At 41.4% G+C, this 22,500-nt stretch overlaps 1 protein-coding gene across 1 annotated transcript in view; it reads left to right on the forward strand.

The window, feature by feature from the left end:
• tnfrsf21 (tumor necrosis factor receptor superfamily, member 21) overlaps positions 1-22,500 on the forward strand; it is a 66,906-nt gene that overhangs the window by 42,312 nt on the left and 2,094 nt on the right. The window contains exons 4-5 of the mRNA XM_061924414.2: positions 12,569-12,834; positions 20,080-20,335. Of these exons, the coding sequence (XP_061780398.1) occupies positions 12,569-12,834; positions 20,080-20,335 (522 nt within the window). The remainder of the gene's footprint in view (positions 1-12,568; positions 12,835-20,079; positions 20,336-22,500) is intronic.

The raw sequence follows: 22,500 nt of genomic DNA on the forward strand, positions 1-22,500 counted from the left end.
GGTGAACAGGCTAATTGGGAACAGGTGGGTGCCATGATTGGGTATAAAAGCAGCTTCCATGAAATGCTCAGTCATTCACAAACAAGGACGGGGCGAGGGTCACCACTTTGTCAACAAATGCCTGAGCAAATTGTTTATAAACAACATTTCTCAAGCAGCTATTGCAAGTAATTTAGGGATTTCACCATCTACGCTCCGTAATATCATCAAAAGGTTCAGAGAATATGGAGAAATCACTGCACGTAAGCCATGATATTACGCACCTTGGTTCCCTCAGGTGGTACTGCCTCAAAAAGCCACATCAGTGTGTAAAGGATATCACCACATGGGCTCAGGAACACTTCAGAAAGCCACTGTCAGTAACTACAGTTGGTCGCTACATCTGTAAGTGCAAGTTAAATCTCTACTATGCAAAGCCAAAGCCATTTATCAACAACACCCAGTAACGCTTCGCTGGGCCCCAGCTCATCTAAGATGGACTGATGCAAAGTGGAAAAGTGTTCTGTGGTCTGACGAGTCCACATTTCACATTGTTTTTGGAAACTGTGGACCTTGTGTCCTCCGGACCAAAGAGGAAAAGAACCATCCGGACTGTAGAAATGTATTCAATGTTTGGATATAATTTTATTAAACAAAACCAGTTTTCTTTGAAGTAATATATCATTTTTTCACAGCTGCATTGTATTTTTTATGGAAGAATGTAGTTAATCATAGAACTGACACTCAATGTTATTAAAAGAGTATTGATTATGAATCGAGAATAGTTTTGAATCAAGAATGGATTCTGAATCGAATGGTTACGCCCAAGAACGTTGTGATTGACAGCCCTAATATCCAGTGTCTCCACATGGAGATGATGACTTGTTGTCTCCTACTATCGTAATATCCTAATATCCAGTGTCTCCACATGGAGATGATGACTTCTTGTCTCCTACTATCGTAATATCCTAATATCCAGTGTCTCCACATGGAGATGATGACTTCTTGTCTCCCGACACTGACTCAAGTGTTGCTTGTCATCACAGCACAAATGTCTCCATCTGTGCTGTCATCCTTGGGACAATGGATTGAGGAGCAGAAAACCAATCATGTTGCAAAGACATAAGCACATGTGTTGACTGGACCCTCACAATCATGTTGCAAAGACATAAGCACATGTGTTGACTGGACCCTCACAATCATGTTGCAAAGACATAAGCACATGTGTTGACTGGACCCTCACAATCATGTTGCAAAGACATAAGCACATGTGTTGACTGGACCCTCACAATCATGTTGCAAAGACATAAGCACATGTGTTGACTGGACCCTCACAATCATGTTGCAAAGACATAAGCACATGTGTTGACTGGACCCTCACAATCATGTTGCAAAGACATAAGCACATGTGTTGACTGGACCCTCACAATCATGTTGCAAAGACATAAGCACATGTGTTGACTGGACCCTCACAATCATGTTGCAAAGACATAAGCACATGTGTTGACTGGACCCTCACAATCATGTTGCAAAGACATAAGCACATGTGTTGACTGGACCCTCACAATCATGTTGCAAAGACATAAGCACATGTGCTGACTGGACCCTCACAAGACTTACAGTATATAGGCCATCATGTCACTCTGCGTTATCGCCAGCCAGGCGGCAGGCTTTTCACCCACAAGGCTGGCACGCCAACTTTATTAATCTGCAGTACGTCATGGATTGACTTCATGTTGGTCATTGTTGGGGTTAGTTATGTACGGTCTGCCATCATTTTGATTGAATGTGGAAATGATTGTGTGAAGCATGTCAGTGTTCATAAACTATGTGTGACATACATGCTTGATCCTTTTCATCTCTCACAATAATCCTGGATTTGTGGCGTTGCCATCTCTTCCTCTGTGGACACCAAGCAGGGATCAAGCTGAATTGCATCAAAGTGGATAAATACTTTGGATAGGAGCCTCCAGAAAGGTGAAGCAATGTCAAGAGAAGCCAACTTAAGAACAATAATGATACATTGATTTACAAACGCCTCGATTTTCCACCTTGATAATTGTAAAGTCAAGACAGCCATGACGTTATGTTCTTTACAAGTGTATGTACACTTTTGACCGCGACTCTATATATTAGTGTTTTCCAAATATGCAGTTTTTTTTACTAAAATAGGGACTTTTTTCGAGGCTAGGACCAAGTTTTTATGTTTGGATTGATTATTTTGGGGAGCTCTGCTTCACTATACAAACGTTCAGTTTACGAACCGTGTTCAAGGACTAATTAGGTTCGTAAATTCAGGTTCCACTGGTTTTAAAACAACCTCAGCCTGAACTATAGCATTATGTATTTTTCGAACATGTATAACATGAGTTACAATTTACTGGGATTGGCTCCAGCACACCCCTGACCTGAATAGATATTGAATTATTAAGACTTGTACCAATGATAGTCACACACACATACTAGGTGTGGTGAAATTTGTCCTCCGCATTTGACCCATCAACTTGTTCACCCCCTGGGAGGTGACATTTGACCCATCAACTTGTTCACCCCTGGGAGGTGACATTTGACCCATCTCCTTGTTCACCCTCTGGGAGGTGACATTTGACCCATCTCCTTGTTCACCCCCTGGGAGGTGACATTTGACCCATCTCCTTGTTCACCCCCTGGGAGGTGACATTTGACCCATCTCCTTGTTCACCCCCTGGGAGGTGACATTTGACCCATCAACTTGTTCATCACCTGGGAGGTGACATTTGACCCATCTCCTTGTTCACCCCCTGGGAGGTGACATTTGACCCATCAACTTGTTCATCACCTGGGAGGTGACATTTGACCCATCTCCTTGTTCACCCCCTGGGAGGTGACATTTGACCCATCAACTTGTTCACCTCCTGGGAGGTGACATTTGACCCATCTCCTTGTTCACCCCCTGGCAGGTGACATTTGACCCATCAACTTGTTCACCCCCTGGGAGGTGACATTTGACCCATCTCCTTGTTCACCCCCTGGGAGGTGACATTTGACCCATCTCCTTGTTCACCCCCTGGGAGGTGACATTTGACCCATCAACTTGTTCACCCCCTGGGAGGTGACATTTGACCCATCAACTTGTTCACCCCCTGGGAGGTGACATTTGACCCATCTCCTTGTTCACCCCCTGGGAGGTGACGTTTGACCCATCAACTTGTTCACCCCCTGGGAGGTGACATTTGACCCATCTCCTTGTTCACCCCCTGGGAGGTGACATTTGACCCATCAACTTGTTCATCACCTGGGAGGTGACATTTGACCCATCTCCTTGTTCACCCCCTGGGAGGTGACATTTGACCCATCTCCTTGTTCACCCCCTGGGAGGTGACATTTGACCCATCTCCTTGTTCACCCCCTGGGAGGTGACATTTGACCCATCAACTTGTTCACCCCCTGGGAGGTGACATTTGACCCATCAACTTGTTCACCCCTGGGAGGTGACATTTGACCCATCTCCTTGTTCACCCTCTGGGAGGTGACATTTGACCCATCTCCTTGTTCACCCCCTGGGAGGTGACATTTGACCCATCTCCTTGTTCACCCCCTGGGAGGTGACATTTGACCCATCTCCTTGTTCACCCCCTGGGAGGTGACATTTGACCCATCAACTTGTTCATCACCTGGGAGGTGACATTTGACCCATCTCCTTGTTCACCCCCTGGGAGGTGACATTTGACCCATCAACTTGTTCATCACCTGGGAGGTGACATTTGACCCATCTCCTTGTTCACCCCCTGGGAGGTGACATTTGACCCATCAACTTGTTCACCTCCTGGGAGGTGACATTTGACCCATCTCCTTGTTCACCCCCTGGCAGGTGACATTTGACCCATCAACTTGTTCACCCCCTGGGAGGTGACATTTGACCCATCTCCTTGTTCACCCCCTGGGAGGTGACATTTGACCCATCTCCTTGTTCACCCCCTGGGAGGTGACATTTGACCCATCAACTTGTTCACCCCCTGGGAGGTGACATTTGACCCATCAACTTGTTCACCCCCTGGGAGGTGACATTTGACCCATCTCCTTGTTCACCCCCTGGGAGGAGACATTTGACCCATCTCCTTGTTCACCCCCTGGGAGGTGACGTTTGACCCATCAACTTGTTCACCCCCTGGGAGGTGACATTTGACCCATCTCCTTGTTCACCCCCTGGGAGGTGACATTTGACCCATCTCCTTGTTCACCCCCTGGGAGGTGACATTTGACCCATCTCCTTGTTCACCCCCTGGGAGGTGACATTTGACCCATCAACTTGTTCACCCCCTGGGAGGTGACATTTGACCCATCTCCTTGTTCACCCCCTGGGAGGTGACATTTGACCCATCAACTTGTTCACCCCCTGGGAGGTGACATTTGACCCATCAACTTGTTCACCCCCTGGGAGGTGACGTTTGACCCATCAACTTGTTCACCCCCTGGGAGGTGACATTTGACCCATCTCCTTGTTCACCCCCTGGGAGGTGACATTTGACCCATCAACTTGTTCACCCCCTTGGAGGTGACATTTGACCCATCTCCTTGTTCACCCCCTGGGAGGTGACATTTGACCCATCAACTTGTTCACCCCCTGGGAGGTGACATTTGACCCATCTCCTTGTTCACCCCCTAGGAGGTGACATTTGACCCATCTCCTTGTTCACCCCCTGGGAGGTGACATTTGACCCATCTCCTTGTTCACCCCCTGGGAGGTGACATTTGACCCATCAACTTGTTCACCCCCTGGGAGGTGACATTTGACCCATCTCCTTGTTCACCCCCTGGGAGGTGACATTTGACCCATCTCCTTGTTCACCCCCTGGGAGGTGATGTTTGACAAGTGGTTGTTCCCAAGCCTGGACATGTTGCCGTGGTGACACTGTGGACTTAGTGAGGTGAAGGTGAAGACACATTCAGCATAAGCTGCTATGGACACTATTTATTTTGGCTGGCGTGCTCTAACTCAATGACCTTTCTTACGCCGGATTTAAACGTTCATGTGACTTCATGAATGGACAAAAGTGGCCCTGCGTTTCCTTTGAAAGTCAGTGCTGGGCACTTTCAATTCTGCTTTCCTAAAGAAAATAAGAGAAGGAGATTTTCTTTTCGTCCATCTTGCTTTTATTTTGACTAAAATGTGCCGGCTGAAAGGGGTCATATTAGGATTTGTGACTTCATTGTGGTCTTAATCGGCAAATGTTCTTTATCTTCACGTCACTTTGAATTAGAAGTAATATATATATTTATATAGTGCTTTTACATTGAAAATCTACATCTTTAAAGCAGTGTGTCCAACAACATAACGGCAGTGACTCGGATGGGCGGAAGCTGGAATCCAACCAGGCACCATTCAAGTTTCTGGCTGGCTGCTCTACCATCAGAGCCACACCACCCCTAAATGAGCTCTTTTCTGGGCAGTGTTATTTATGTGCAGGCAATTTTGTCTCCGCCTATATTGTCGTTTTGTAGCATCCTTCTGTGTCCTAAGTTATCACTATTTATCTATCTCGGACCCAAGTGCCTTGTGTTTATTGCCTATTTATTACAGTTTGTCTCCACACTCCGGATGTCGTACCGTAAATGTGTACTGGTATGACAACTAAAGCTCCTTCTTTCCATCCTTTTTTATTACAAATAGCAACAGCTAAGGATTTTAGCTAGTCTGCCCCGCAACTAAAGGATAGAGAAAAAGAAAGAGGCTTTTCAAAGGTTATTTGATTGTTTCTTTAACATTTTGAAGTAATACATGTTGCTATGATGTAGGGCTGTGAATCTTTGGGTGTCCCACGATTCGATTCAATATCAATTCTTGGGGTCACGATTCGATTCAAAATCGATTTTTTTTTCAATTCAACACGATTCTCGATTAAAAACTGATTTTTTCCCTGATTGAAAAGGATTGTCTATTGATTGAATACATAGGATTTCAGCAGGATCTACCCCAGTCTGCTGACATGCAAGCACAGTAAAAAGCTTTTATAATTGTAAAGGACAATGTTTTATCAACTGATTGCAATAATGTACATTTGTTTGAACTATTAAATGAACCAAAAATATGACTTATTTGATCTTTGTGAAAATATTGGACACAGTGTGTTGTCAAGCTTATGAGATGTGATGCAAGTGTAAGCCACTGTGACACTATTGTTCTTTTTTATAAATGTCTAATGATAATGTCAATGAGGGATTTTTAGTCACTGCTATGTTGAAATTGTAACTAATATTGATACTGTTGTTGATAATATTCATTTTTGTTGCTTTGTTGTGTGTGGTGTTTGTGTCTCCTCTCAATTGCTCTGTTTATTGCACTTCTGAGTGTTGCTGGCTCGAGTTTGCTTTTGGAATTGGATTGCATTGTTATGGTATTGCTGTGTATTGGTTTGTTGGATTGATTAATTAAGAAAATAATAAATAAATAAATACATTTGAAAAAAAAATAGATTTAAAAAAAAAAAGAGAATCGATTCTGAATCGCACAATGTGAGAATCGGGATTCGAATTCAAATTGATTTTTTCCCACACCCCTACTATGATGTCTGTCTGAAACAACTATGCAGGAAGTGCTAATAACGGATATTACAGAAGCTTGTTTACAAACAGGGCAGCCATCTTTGAAAGCCAAATCGGGCTTGGCGAAGACTTTCCAAGTAGGAAATCCGACCAGTTGAAATTTCCAACTAGGAACTCGGAAATTCCGACTTCCTGGAACGCACCATTAGCTAGGCTCTGTGCTGCAATTCTCGTCATGTACTCCAAGTTGTCCCTTTTTACGTACTCAGATGAGGTGTCGTGACCTGTGCTGGTTGGAATGACCATTTTCTGACTGTATGCATTCATGTTGTTATGATACATAATATTGCACTTTCCCAATTATAGAGCGCACTAATATATAAGCCGCACCAACTCAATTTTAGATTAAAAAACAGACTATAAGCCGCAGATATATTACTTGCTAAATTAATATTTACACAGAAAAAATATGTAAAGTTGTATATGTTTACATACCTTAATTGTTTACAAACAGTATCTGTAATACGGCAGTAAAACGGCTGATCAAACAAAACAGAAGTCATCATCATGGACCCACTAGCTGCACAAGCTAGCTCTCCAATCAGCTAAACAGACTCAATAACTCCATGGTGACATCTTGGTGAATATACTGAGGAATTTGTGAAAGTGAAACAATACAAAAAGAATGCCATTGTAAGTTAATAATACGAACACAGACACTGGTAAACATGTTAGCATATTAGCTAATGCTAACAATGCTAGCGTCATCACGTTACGATAGCACGTGCAAATATGCATGAAAACACTCCTACAGGCATCACATATGACGGTTTAGTAAGTAAGGATTGTTTTGTTTATATTGTAAAACTTCTAAACCAGGCCTTGGCAATTATTTTGACTCGGGGGCCAAATTTAGATAAGAAAATGTGTCTGGGGGCCGTATATCTATTTTTAGGAACACTATGGGTTGTACTTGTATAGCGCTTTTCTACCTTCAAGGTACTCAAAGCGCTTTGACACTACTTCCACATTTACCCATTCACACACACATTCACACACTGATGGAGGGAGCTGCCATGCAAGGCGCTAACCAGCACCCATCAGGAGCAAGGGTGAAGTGTCTTGCTCAGGACACAACGAACATGACGAGGTTGGTACTAGGTGGGGATTGAACCAGGGACCCTCGGGTTGCACACGGCCACTCTCCCACTGCGCCACGCCGTCCCAATACAAAACCTCACAATAATGTCTGATTGAATGCTAAAAACATTATGACAGACCGCTTGAAAAAACGGAATGGAATTGTAAATTTTTTGACTGAATGAGACACCCAGAATGTACATGAAAATAAAGAATTTGGGATTTACAATATTAACTATGAACAATAAAACACTGAATATTGACAACATATGAGCGTCACACCCCCTCTCCCGTTACAATCAAGCGAAACGCAACAAAAATGCAACAAACACAGCGAAATATGAACGCAAAAGGTAAAAAAAAACCCACCTACATTGTGATATATGTGATATATCACTAAGCTTTAGAACTTAGTTGTAAAAATCTCCTTACTGCGTCTGTCCCTGAAACCCCTATTTCAGGCTCTGGAAACACTCTGTGGAAACGCTCTGTGGAAACGCTCCCCACCCACACTGCTTGGTGCCTCGTCTGAGCTGCTGTGACTTACATTACCATAGTAACTAATTACATGACCATAGTAACTAGTATATCATGCCAAAGCGCAGATTCCAACCATTGAAAGACTTAGTATAGTTCAAGACTTACGGTCATTAGAAAACATCACTGCACATCATGATGGCTGCTACACTTTACATCTTAAACACTTCATTTGCAAGACACCTAATACAGTTTTGTGATGAAAATGCGCTCGCCTTATCTAGTCAAGGGTTGTTGCCAGCTGATAGCTATTCTTATATTAGTGAAGCCTGGCACACAACATCATGGCTTGACCACTGTGTCAGTGCGGCTGACGCACACGTTCTATGGAGATTGTGTATGAGGCCTCTATGAGCGACCATATTCCATTCATATTAGATATAAAGTTGGACAGTCTCCCTGAGTTGACCCAGGAGGTTAATAGCCTGAAGGCCTAACGAGACTGGTCTAAACTCACAGATGAGGAAGTGCTGTTTTATTACAGGAGAACTGAAGCTCTTTTAAATAATATGTCTCTTCCACTTGATGCAATTTTTTGTACTAATCTTAACTGTAATGATATTATTAATCATAGAAAATCACTTTGTGCAATGAATGACTATATTGTCAAAATCCTGTGTGAAGCTAGTACCGTAGTTCTTATATTACATGCACGAACAGGAAATCCAGTGGGAAGCCAGGCTGGAATAAACATGTTTGAGTGCATTACACTGCGGCTAAGGAGTTCTGGCTGGCAGACCTAGACTAGGTCCAGTACTAGATCGTAAGAAGCTAACACATTCTAAGTACAAATCTGCCATTCAATTTGTCATTCGAAATGAACACACTATGAGAGCTGACTCATTGGCTGAGAAACTCCTTAACTGCAATATCAGTGGATTCTGGAAAGAGGTGAAGACATTGAACCGAGGCAGTATGTCGCTGCCATGCACAATTGAGGGTGTAGCTGGAGCTTCTAACATAGCTGAGAAATGGAGGTAGCACTATTCTGCACTTTTTAATTGTGTTAAAAGTGATATAGGCAGCATCCACAACTGTGAGGCTGTTGGAGTCTCTGTAAGTGAGGTGCTGCAGGCAATATCCCAGCTAGCTGATAATAAAGCCAGTGGCTCTGATCAAATAAGTGCAGAACACCTGAAACATGCAAGCCCCAGAGTAGCGGTCCTGCTTTCCATCTGTTTTCCAGGCCTGATGTCACACGGGCTGCTGCCTGACTCCATGCTGGCTGTCACTCTGGTGCCGGTCATCAAGGACAAGGCAGGTAAGGTGGGAAGCATGGACAATTACAGGCCTATTGCACTTGCAAGCATACTTTCTAAAGTTATAGAGATCATTTTATTAGACCGCTTAAGCGCTTTTCTTACCACTGCTGACAATCAGTTTGGTTTTAAAACTAAGCATGGTACTGACCTTTGTATCTAAGTGATTGATATGTATAAAAGTAAGAACTCCTCAGTTTTAGTTGGCTATATTGACGCGTCAAAAGCCTTTGATAGAGTCAACCATGAGAAACTGTTTTTTAAACTGAAAGAGAGAGGCGTGCCTGATAGTATCATCAGAATTCTGTCATATTCGTATGCTAATCAGAGCATGCAGATCAGATGGGGCGATAATTGCTCAGCAACATTTAAGGTTGGGAAAGGGGTACGCCAGGGGGGAATTCTCTCCCCTGCCCTCTTCAATCTGTATATGAATGAGCTGTATGTACAGCTCAATACCTGTCGAACAGGATGTGTACTTGGTAATACTGTGGTTAATCATTTGATGTATGCGGAGGATTTAGCCATCCTGTCTCCTAGCAGTGCTGCCTTCCAACAGCTGCTGAATATATGTACACATTATGCTTTAAAATAGGATGTGAAATATAATGCCAAAAAGAGTGTCATCATGATATGTAGAACAAGAGAAGACAAGGAACTCTCTTTTCCTTCATTCTATCTGTCAGGACAGGTGCTGAGTGTGTGTGATAAAACTAAGTATCATCATTACAGATCTATTGGGTGATGATGATGATGACCTATACAGACAGCGGCGTATGCTGTATGCATGAAGAAATGTTATTATTGTACATGTAATGTAAAGCTAAACTTATTCAGAGCGTATTGCACTCCTCTGTATACTGCCCTCTGTGGGTAAAGTATAAGCAGAAAAGCATAGAGAAGCTGCAGGTTGCTTATAATGATTGTATGAGGCTTATAATGATTGTACGAGGCTTCTCTTGGGAATTCCAAGAAGCTCCAGTGCAAGCCAGATGTTTGTTAGTGTTGGGGTGCCCACTTTCTCAGCGTTGCTAAGCAACCTTATGTATAAGTTTAAGTGTAGGGCATCTGAGTCTGAAAATGACAAACTCATTGTGATAACGAACCCTGGCCGCAGTTCTGTTAGGTACTCATCTGGACTGTGGAACCATTGGCACACATGTTTGTATGTCAGAAACTGACATTTGGGCTTTATGTTTTATTGTTTTTATTTTTTATTGTTTTGTTTTTAATGTTTTAAACCTGGGGATAGGTTGATTGGCAACACTAAATGGGCCCTAGTGTGTGAATGCTGTCTGTCTATCTGTGTTGGCCCTGCGATGAGGTGGCGACTTGTCCAGGGTGTACCCCGCCTTCCGCCCATGTGCAGCTGAGATAGGCTCCAGCGCCCCCGCGACCCCAAAGGGAATAAGCGGTAGAAAATGGATGGATGGATGGATGTTTTGTATTCTGTTTTTTATTTTTAATGGATCTTAAGGTCTGCAATAAAGATTGATGATGATGAACTCTTTTTCTAGCGTAGTAACAGATCGCCTTGGGACGCCATGCTACGGCATTAGCCGTATGCTAGCTTCTGCGTCAGCAGCTGAATGGCTTTTGAGTTTGTAATACACAACACAATGCAATACCACACCAATCTGTGGTGAGTGAAAAGCATGAACAATCATATTACAGTATCTGTAAAGTATTATTTCATGTTTTGTTTGTACACAGCTAGCTAGACAGTGTATGTAGTGTAGTTGTAATAACACACATGGTATGTTGTGTGTATCAGGATCAATATTATAGTGACTCCATGGACATTGGACCGTTTAGTCAAGCTGGTAGGGGGGATTTTATTTTTCCAGTTGGTTTTGGGTAAGCACTCCATTTCTGTTGGCATAGTTTGGCTCCAAGCTTCACATTTACAGCACCTAGACACGCTCTTGGCATTGGTCTGCTCCAACCATTCACCTTCTCCTCGTGCTCCTTCAGCTTTTAGAACCAACATCCTCCGTATATTCAGGTTAAAAAAATACATATCTTTGTCGTCTATTATGAAGTCCTCAAGGATTAGAACACACGCATTTGTTGCTGGAAGTAGGAACTATGTTGCTATTGGCACTGAAATAAATGATAAGTTCCGGTAATGATTCAAATGACCAAAATACGGTAAAAATTGTACATTTTACATATTGTTATGAAGGTGTCTGTTACTACATTATATATATACATACTTGTAGTGTGTATATGGTACATATTAAATATTGTTATGAAGGTGTCTGTTACTACATGATATATATACTTGCAGTGTGTATATTGTACATATTACATATTGTTATTAAGGTGTCTGTTACTGCATTATATGTACTGTGTATATATCCTTGCAGCATTTTTATGAAACGCTGACGGAGGGCTTTGAAGGCTACAATGGTGACTTCCTTTAACCGCATCTTGCAAGCGTTTTTTTTTTATCTTTAGAAAAAAATTAAATTTGCGTATTCTTGTCTTTTATTATTGTGAATAATAGGCAAAAATCCCCCCAAAAAGTGCAGTTCACCATCAGTGTGTGAATGTGTGTGTGAATGGGTAAATGTGGAAGTAGTGTCAAAGCGCTTTGAGTACCTTGAAGGTAGAAAAGCGCTATACAAGTACAACCCATTTAAGTGTAGGTATGGCAAAAATGCATTGTTTTGTAACAACAGAGAAACACAAGATGAACCTATAGTATTCCCTCCCTCCACCATAAATATCCTTGGTTAACAAGGTACCTTTGATTTAAAACAGCATTTTATACAAGATATCAAATATATCGTCATCAGTTTGGGGCTCCTTAGCCTGGAGAACGTTGAAGAGCCCTGGGTTATGTCAAATGAAAACGGAAGACAAACAATGTAAATATTCTGCTGTATCACCCATTTGCTTATGTCTTTGGCCAAAGCCACAAGTAAATGTGAAAGCAGTTTCAGTTTTGATTATTTTGACAACAACTTATGTCGACTTCAATCAGCCAGTTCTGGACAGGATGAACTAAACCAGTTTGCCTGTATCGGAGTAAAGCCACCAATCTGAGCTCATTCTGTCCTGTTTACAGTATAATGTCAGGCATATTGTTAGTTCTAAAGATATTGAATTGTATATTTTCTTCCTAGGGGTGGACATCCTGAAACTGATCGCCGCTCAGGTTGGTCCTCAGTGGATTGACATCTACCAGTTGCTGGCCAACGCCACAGAACGTGAAGTGGCTGCCTTCTCCAACGGCTACTCTGCGGATCACGAGCGGGCGTATGCCGCGCTGCAGCACTGGACCATTCGCGACGGTGATGCCAATCTGGCCAAGCTGATCAACGCCTTGCATAGGCATCGCCGAATTGACGTGGTAGAGAAGATCCGGCTGGTCATGGAGGACAATCCACAGGTAGGATAAAAATGTAGATCGTCAACGGGGAAATAGTCACCCTAAGTCAGGGGTTTTCAATGAAATTGTTTAGGGGGCCACGTTTCCAGAAAGCTAAGGACTGTGGTGCCGGACTTTGTCTGTTCCTATTTGTTTTATTTAGTGTAAAATCAGCGTCCTCTACAGTGGACATTTGATTTATTTAGTTTTCTGCTATTTTTAAGGACCATCCAATCATCTTTATGACAGCACTCTAGTGTTTTTAAGAATCTGCTGTATAAATGTATTTTTCAAACTGAACACGTGGGCCACCAGTTGAATAGCCTAAAAATGAAAAAGAGAGGGCCTAAAATGGATCCTTGAGGAACACCACTTGTGTAACTAAAGTAGAACAAATGACTGAAGTTAACAAACTTCAGCAACACCTTATTTACATTCATCACAATACGGAAAAAAGGCTGTCTGCCAAAAAGGAAGAGACTTAAAGGGTTGCCTTGGGGAATGCCTCAGTTAAGTAAATCACAAGATGACCCCGATGTACTATGTTTCCTAGCAAGTTTACAATGCCAATGAAAGGATCTGCCAATGCGTTTACTGTGGTCCAAGTTCCTCTATACAAAAGGAGCACTCTACCGTTTTTCGGACTTTTCAGGGCTTTTCCTTGGGTTTTGAACTGAACTCAGCCAGTTGAATAGCAGTTTTCCCCTAAATCTACCGGCATAACATTATGAAACACTACACAACATCGGACGCCGTTCTGGATGTATCCTGTTTTTAGTTGCTAACATGTATTGCAGGGCTCAAATTATCGTACATTATGATACGAGAGAAAATTACACTTTCAACGACTGCTGTTGGCTTTGACAGTTAGGATTGTTTGTTTGCATCAAAACAGTTGTTTTTCTCACTACGATATGACAAAACCATCCTTGCCCAGGCACACCCTCCTGGTTTTGGAAAATAAATATTTGAGGTTTTGGCACCAGCCGCCATATAAGATCTCACCAATTTAAGTCTAAGACTAGATGTGACCAATCTAAGTCTAAGACTAGATGTGACCAATCCAAGTCTAAGACTAGATGTGACCACTGTAAGTCTAAGACTAGATGTGACCAATCTAAGTCTAAGACGAGATCTGTCCAATCTAAGTCTAAGACTAGATGTGACCCATCTATGTCTAAGACTGGCTGTGACCAATCTAAGTCTAAGACTAGATCTGTCCAATCTAAGTCTATGAACTGATGAAGTCTACTTAGATGAGAGGTGAAAGGTCTTCTAGTACAAACCAAACAGTCCAGTTGTGATGATTGAATGTCCTGAGAAAGATATTTGGGGAAATATTTCTCTTTCAGAAGGTGAAAGACTTGTAGAAATACAAAGTTGATCATACGTCTGACAGACAAGGCTGAGGGAAATTCAGTTGAGTTTATCAAGCATTGTTCCTTGAATCAGCATTTGATCTATTGTGTGGGACATCACATGACATCCTCACAATCCCATTGAATGCAGTAGAACTCGCTAGAACAGTTTCAAAATGTGATAGGATCATCTCTTCTCTCAATGCATCAGAATCGGATGTTGTCTTTGTCTCAAATGATACAATATGCAGTTTTTCAAAGGTTTTTGTACATGACCTTCTGTACGTGTGTCATGGCGACATATGTCAGAACGCTCTGCTGTTAAATTTGATCAGCGTCTTTGAAAAACAAACGTTTTAGAGGCGACCAACGCTCAAGTTAAACACGATGGTGTCCACAGAATAAATACATTTTTAACAGGTAACAAGAGGAATTTGTCACTTTTAACAAAGTTTTGGCCTGAATACTAAAAATACTTTACAAACATAAATTCCCTCCATTTTGAGTACTTCTAAAGCAAAATGTGGTACACGTACCACTAGAGAATCACTAATTAAATATTCAAACACAGTTAAACTCTGTGTAATGTTACAGTGGCCTAAATATTAGATATAGGTGTTCAAATAAAACATCTGCCTCGTATTTAATGAATACTTGGGCCTACTACGCTACTGTATTTTAATGGTGGTACTTAGAGAGCCAGGTGTTTTCTGAGGTGGGGGAAAACGTTTGAGAACCGCTGTTCTAAAGCCTTCTGGGGAATGTATTTTTCCACCGTTTGATATGATTTGAATGAACAAAACCAGAGTGAACATTTTAGTGATTGTGTGTAAAAGCTGCAAAGCTAACAGTCAGAATGCTAACATGTTAACAGTTTGCATGCGGGCAAGATCATGCCAAGGAACAATGGCAATCAAAGCACTTAACACAAAACTACTGTAATAACCGGATGCAATAATAAGGAGTGCAATATTGGGATAGTGCAATATGGGAGGTGTGCAATACTAAGGAGTGCAATATTGGGATAGTGCAATATGGGAGGTGTGCAATACTAAATAGTGCAATATTGGGATAGTGCAATATGGGAGGTGTGCAATACTAAGGAGTGCAATATTGGGATAGTACAATATGGGAGGTGTGCAATACTGGGGGAGTGTAATGTGTGATCTCATAACTTACTGATATACCTGCGCACTGTACACTGTAGTCACTGTAATGTCATATTCATACTGTATGTATGTATGTATGTATGTATGTATGTATGTATGTATATATGTATGTATGTATATATGTATGTATGTATGTATATATGTATATATGTATGTATGTATGGATATATGTATGTATGTATGTATGTATGTATATACAAACCCCGTTTCCATATGAGTTGGGAAATTGTGTTAGATGTAAATATAAACGGAATACAATGATTTGCAAATCATTTTCAAGCCATATTCAGTTGAATATGCTACAAAGACAACATATTTGATGTTCAAACTCATAAACTTTGTTTTTTTTTGCAAATAATAATTAACTTTAGAATTTAGCAACACATGACAAAGAAGTTGGGAAAGGTGGCAATAAATACTGATAAAGTTGAGGAATGCTCATCAAACACTTATTTGGAACATCCCACAGGTGTGCAGGCTAATTGGGAACAGGTGGGTGCCATGATTGGGTATAAAAACAGCTTCCCAAAAAATGCTCAGTCTTTCACAAGAAAGGATGGGGCGAGGTACACCCCTTTGTCTACAACTGCGTGAGCAAATAGTCAAACAGTTTAAGAACAACGTTTCTCAAAGTGCAATTGCAAGAAATGAAGGGATTTCAACATCTACGCTCCATAATATCATCAAAAGGTTGAGAGAATCTGGAGAAATCACTTCATGTAAGCAGCTAAGCCCGTGACCTTCCATCCCTCAGGATGTACTGCATCAACAAGCGACATCAGTGTGTAAAGGATATCACCACATGGCCTCAGGAACACTTCAGAAACCCACTGTCAGTAACTACAGATGGTCGCTACATCTGTAAGTGCAAGTTAAAACTCTCCTATGCAAGGCGAAAACCGTTTATCAACAACACCCACAAATGCTGTCGGCTTCGCTGGGCCTGAGCTCATCTAAAGATGGACTGATACAAAGTGGAAAAGTGTTCTGTGGTCTGACGAGTCCACATTTCAAATTGTTTTTGGAAACTGTGGACGTCGTGTCCTCCGGACCAAAGAGGAAAAGAACCATCCGGATTGTTATAGGCGCAAAGTTGAAAAGGCAGCATGTGTGATGGTATGGGGGTGTATTAGTGCCCAAGACATGGGTAACTTACACATCTGTGAAGGCACCATTAATGCTGAAAGGTACATACAGCTTTTGGAGCAACATATGTTGCCATCCAAGCAACGTTACCATGGACGCCCCTGCTTATTTCAGCAAGACAATGCCAAGCCACGTGTTACATCAACGTGGCTTCATAGTAAAAGAGTGCGGGTACTAGACTGGCCTGCCTGTAGTCCAGACCTGTCTCCCATTGAAAATGTGTGGCGCATTATGAAGCCTAAAATAGCACAACAGAGACTTGAACAACTTAAGCTGTACATCAAGCAAGAATGGGAAAGAATTCCACCTGAGAAGCTTCAAAAATGTGTCTCCTCAGTTCCCAAACCTTTACTGAGTGTTGTTAAAAGGAAAGGCCATGTAACACAGTGGTGAACATGCCCTTTCCCAACTACTTTGGCACGTGTTGCAGCCATGAAATTATAAGTTAATTATTATTTGCAAAAAAAAAACAAAGTTTATGAGTTTGAACATCAAATATGTTGTCTTTGTAGCATATTCAACTGAATATGGCTTGAAAATGATTTGCAAATCATTGTATTCCGTTTATATTTACATCTAACACAATTTCCCAACTCATATGGAAACGGGGTTTGTATGTAAAACGCTGTGTCTTGATGCCCAAGACAAATTTCTCTTCGGAAGCAATAAAGCTAATTATTATTATTATTATTATTATTATTATTATTATTAATATCCATGACTGTTGGGTTTGTAAGGACACAATTGGCTAGCATGCTAACTGTTAGCATCCTCTAGGATACAAATAAACAAAGTATAAAGTTTTAGTTATCCTCCCTTATGAAGTCAGTAACTGGAGGTTACTTATGTGTCACCGTTACGTTTCTGCATCTGCTCTCCAATGACGTGCTGGTCTAGAAGTTTCTGCATCTGCTCTCCAATGATGTGCTGGTCTAGAAGTTTCTGCATCTGCTCTCCAATGACGTGCTGGTCTAGAAGTTTCTGCATCTGCTCTCCAATGACGTGCTGGTCTAGAAGTTTCTGCATCTGCTCTCCAATGATGTGCTGGTCTAGAAGTTTCTGCATCTGCTCTCCAATGACGTGCTGGTCTAGAAGTTTCTGCATCTGCTCTCCAATGATGTGCTGGTCTAGACGTTTCTGCATCTGCTCTCCAATGATGTGCTGGTCTAGACGTTTCTGCATCTGCTCTCCAATGATGTGCTGGTCTAGAAGTTTCTGCATCTGCTCTCCAATGACGTGCTGGTCTAGAAGTTTCTGCATCTGCTCTCCAATGATGTGCTGGTCTAGAAGTTTCTGCATCTGCTCTCCAATGATGTGCTGGTCTAGAAGTTGATCTTTTGTTGCAACAGAGCGGTCAGTCAGCAAAGCACAGAAGTAGAGCAATGCTTAGGTTTCAATTTGATCTCCTATCTGCTAAGTGCTGCTACCTCTCGGCCCTGGCTGGGAAAACAAGACATGACTTCATAACAAGGCACTCCTCTCATGAGCTCATCTCCAAACCAGTCCTTACTGGTTTCAACTGCATGCTCATTATTAGCAGCAGGGGAGGAGACAGCATTTAAGCCAAGCTATTAGTCAATATTAGGGCTAACTCATGTGAGGAATCACAAAAATGTATAAGCACGTTTTATTTGGTGCTCTTTAACCGTGGATGTTACCTGCCAAAACTCCACAAACACACAAATATGTTCATTCTAACGCCCAACAAAAAAAACTACCCTATTTTCCAGACTATATTGCATATCGGTTTATAAGCCGGACCCACTCAATTTTAGGGGGAACAATATTTTTCTATATATTAGCCGCTCCAGACTATAAGCCGCATATAAATATCCATCCATCCATTTTCTACTGCTTGTCCCTTTCGGGGTCGCGGGGGGTGCTGGAGCCTATCTCAGCTGCATTTGGGCGGAAGGTGGGTTACACCCTGGACAAGTCACTACCTCATCAACACAGATAGACAACATTCACACACTATGGACCATTTAGTGTTGCCAATCAACCTATCCCCAGGTGTATGTGTTTGGAGGTGGGAGGGGCCTATCCCCAGGTGCATGTCTTTGGAGGTGGGAGGGGCCTATCCCCAGGTGCATGTCTTTGGAGGTGGGAGGAAGCTGGAGTAAAACCCACGCAGTCACGGGGAGAACATGCAAACTCCACACAGAAAGATCCCAAGCCCGGGATTGAACTAAGGACCTTCTACGCTGTGAAATGAGATATTTACACAGAAATATCATGTAAATGTTTGTTTCCATATTTAATTGTTTCCAAACGGTGTCTGTAACACGGCAGTAAAACGGCTGATCAAACAAAACAGAAGTCATTGTCATGGACCCACTAGCTGCACAAGCTAGCTCTCCAATCAGCTAAACAGACTCAATAATGTGATGTTTTTGATTGATTGATTGATTGATTGAAACTTGTATTAGTAGATTACACAGTACAGTACATATTCCGTACAATTGACCACTAAATGGTAACACCCCAATAAGTTTTTCAACTTGTTTAAGTCGGGGTCCACGTAAATCAATTCATGGTATACATATATACTATCATCATAATACAGTCGTCACTCAAGTTAATCATCAGAGTATATACATTGAATTATTTACATTATTTACAATTCGGGGGGTGGGATGTGGAGGGTTTGGTTGATATCAACACTTCAGTCATCAACAATTGCATCATCAGAGAAATGGGCATTGAAACAGTGTAGCTCTGACTTGGACGTTTTGATGAATTTACTGAGGAATTTGTGAAAGTGAAACAATACGAAAATAATGCCATTGTAAGTTAATGATACTAACACAGACACTGGTAAATGTGTTAGCATATTAGCTAATGCTAACGACGTTCGCTTGATTACATTATGCTAGCTTGTACTAATATGGATGAAATCACTCATCGAACATCACATATGGGACGGTTTAGTAAGTACGAATTGTTTTAGTTATATTGTAACACAAACGAATCCATACGAGTAGGAAAACTATGGACGGCTAAAAGACAGATCGGCACTTCTACTTCCGGTTGAAAGTGCTAAATGGAAGGACACTGCAGCAACTACAGTGAGCGAACAAATGATGGCGCCATTGCACAAACAATAACACACTTTTTCAATATATTTGCTTATTTTTTTATTTGTTTTTAAACTATTTGTATTATGGCCGTCAGCAAAAAAAATAAAAATTAACTGCACCGTTTTATAAGCCACAGGGTTTAAAGCATAGGAAGAAAGTAGCAGCTTGTAGTCCGGAATTTACGGTATTTTCGTCAATTAAAAAAGCGATTCACAAGTTTAAAAAAAAAAAAAAAAAAAACATTTCTGCAAGTAATAAAACATTTTGCAAATATAAAAAACAGCTTCAATTAAAAAAAAATGTTGTAAGTAAAAAAATAAACGATTTTCTTCAGTGTAAAACCTTTGGTAGTAAAATTCCACCCTTATGTCAGTAATATTCCATCTTACACGTTCGAAGTCTGGCAAGTTAAGCCGGACAGAAAAAAGAGAGATTTGTTATTGATAGCACATGTCCATAAACATGGATCCTCTAAGTCCTGACTTGTGTCTTGTCTGGCTTGTGTCTCCACAGTTTGACCTCAAGCAGCTGATGACTTCAGCCAATGGAAGCCAAAGCCTCAGTCCAATCCACAAACAGCCTTTACAGTCTCCCGGCAGCAGTGCGCTGGAGCAGTCACCCGGCAGCAGTGCTGCAGGTGCGGTGGAGCAGTCACCCGTGGACCGGACCAAAAGTTTCTTCCACGACGAGTCGGAGCCGCTACTCCGCTGCGACTCCACCTCCAGCAAGGACTCGGCCCTCAGCAGGAACGGCTCCTTCATCACCAAAGGTGACGAGATGAAGTCATTTGAATTGTACAGCTTTCTTCCATCAGGACCATATTGAGCAGAGCATCACATGAAATATTAGCTACAAGAGCTACTTTGCATCTGCAGGCACCATAAAAACACACATTTACAGACAATATCATTCATTGACAATAAAACAATCCACATGAGATGAACTGCTGAGCATGCACATTACACTTGGCTACAAGTCATTAACAGACAATATCATTCTACTATAAATATTGACAATAAAACAATCCACATAAGATGAACTGCTGAGCGTGCACATTACACTTGGCTACAAGTCATTAACAGACACTTGGCTACAAGTCATTAAGCCTGCTAGTGTCTCTAATTGTCTAACTGAGATGACCATTTAGTCCTACGTGGTTGAATGTTACAATCACCTCTCGTATCGCAGGTTTTTATTTATAAACACTTGTAGTGGTGGAGGGACACGCTTGTTCAAAACCCTAAAAACAAAACATACATCCAAAAATGTCTGATAGTTGTCCAAATGCCAAATATTCTACTTGCTAAGAATATTCCAATAATGACAGTGATGGGTCTTAAGGTGTGCTGTGTAGCATCAGACCAACTAGTTGAAATGTGCAAACATCACTTTTGCTGATTCCAAAGTCAAAAAAGGTCTTATTTGATTCAAATGTGAAAGTTTAATTTGTCATTTTGTAAAGAAGATACTTAAAAGTTAGGTTTGAATCAAAGACCACACCCAAATACTTCAAAGGGTCCACTACATCTAAACATATATCCATGACTAAAACAGAGGGCTGTGGGTCTTTAGATATCTGCCGCAAAAAAAACATTCAAACATTATGCAATGCAGTCTGCTAAAAATGATGGAAAGTGCCACTCTACATAGCAACTGCCGCTGTGGTCAAAGTTGGAGTTGCCACAAAGCACACTTTAAAGAATGTTCAACACTCTACTGCTGAAGTGGATAGTGCATACCTCACGTTTCGTGTGTCAGGTAAACTCCGACGTGGGGGGACTGGAGGCTTTGATTTGCAATCTAAAGGGAACGCCTCCACAAACGGACACCTTTAGAAAAGTGACGCTTTTTTTGTTTTACATCAAATCTACACCAAAGCATATTTAATGAATACTTATCACCTCGACCAGGAGTCCTTCAACTGTGGTACGCAGGCTCCATCTAGTGGTGCGCCTGGAGTAAAGTACAGTCTTTTACTTTCCTCTATTCAAATACAGTGTTACTGTTCAAACATTGTGGCATGTTAGTGGCCAAAAATATGACATTTCTTCAAATCCAATCAAACTTTATTTATATTGCACTTTTCATGCACAAGCAAGTGGCAAACACAAAGTGCTGTAGAAAACAAAACCGCAATAACAATAAGGAAACACACACACACACACACACACACACACACACACACACACAAAGTGCTGTAGAAAACACAACAGCAATAACAATAAGGAAACACACACAAACACACACACAAAGTGCTGTAGAAAACAACAGCAATAACAATAAGGAAACACACCTACACACACAAAGTGTTGTAGAAAACACAACAGCAATAACAATAAGGAAACATACACACACACACACACACACACCACTAGCAGCAATAACACAACACTTTCACCGCAGAATAATTCACGTGTACAATATTGTACAAAAGATATGATGAACTATATGTAAAAATCAAATATAAATATTATTTGAATACATTATTAAAAACATAACATTGAGAGAATAAGAACAATAGAACTATTAATGATTTACATAGAAAACAACACAAGAAAATAAAAGCATGATTAAAAAGGTGTGTCTTTAGCCTTTCAACGCTCTCTGCACTTCATCTTTTCCGGGTGATGGTAGCTAATCAAGTATCCTGGGTGAGTCTGGAACATGCTTTACTCCCTCCACCACATAGGTTAGGTTTTACTCCCTCCACCACATAGGTTAGGTTTTACTCCCTCCACCACATAGGTGAGGTTTTACTCCCTCCGCCACATAGGTTAGGTTTTACTCCCTACACCACATAGGTTAGGTTTTACTCCCTACACCACATAGGTTAGGTTTTACTCCGTCCACCACATAGGTTAGGTTTTACTCCCTCCACCACATAGGTTAGGTTTTACTCCCTCCGCCACATAGGTTAGGTTTGACTCCCTCCAC

This window comes from Nerophis lumbriciformis, linkage group LG29 (assembly GCF_033978685.3).
Source record: "Nerophis lumbriciformis linkage group LG29, RoL_Nlum_v2.1, whole genome shotgun sequence".
Classification (NCBI taxonomy): domain Eukaryota; kingdom Metazoa; phylum Chordata; class Actinopteri; order Syngnathiformes; family Syngnathidae; genus Nerophis; species Nerophis lumbriciformis.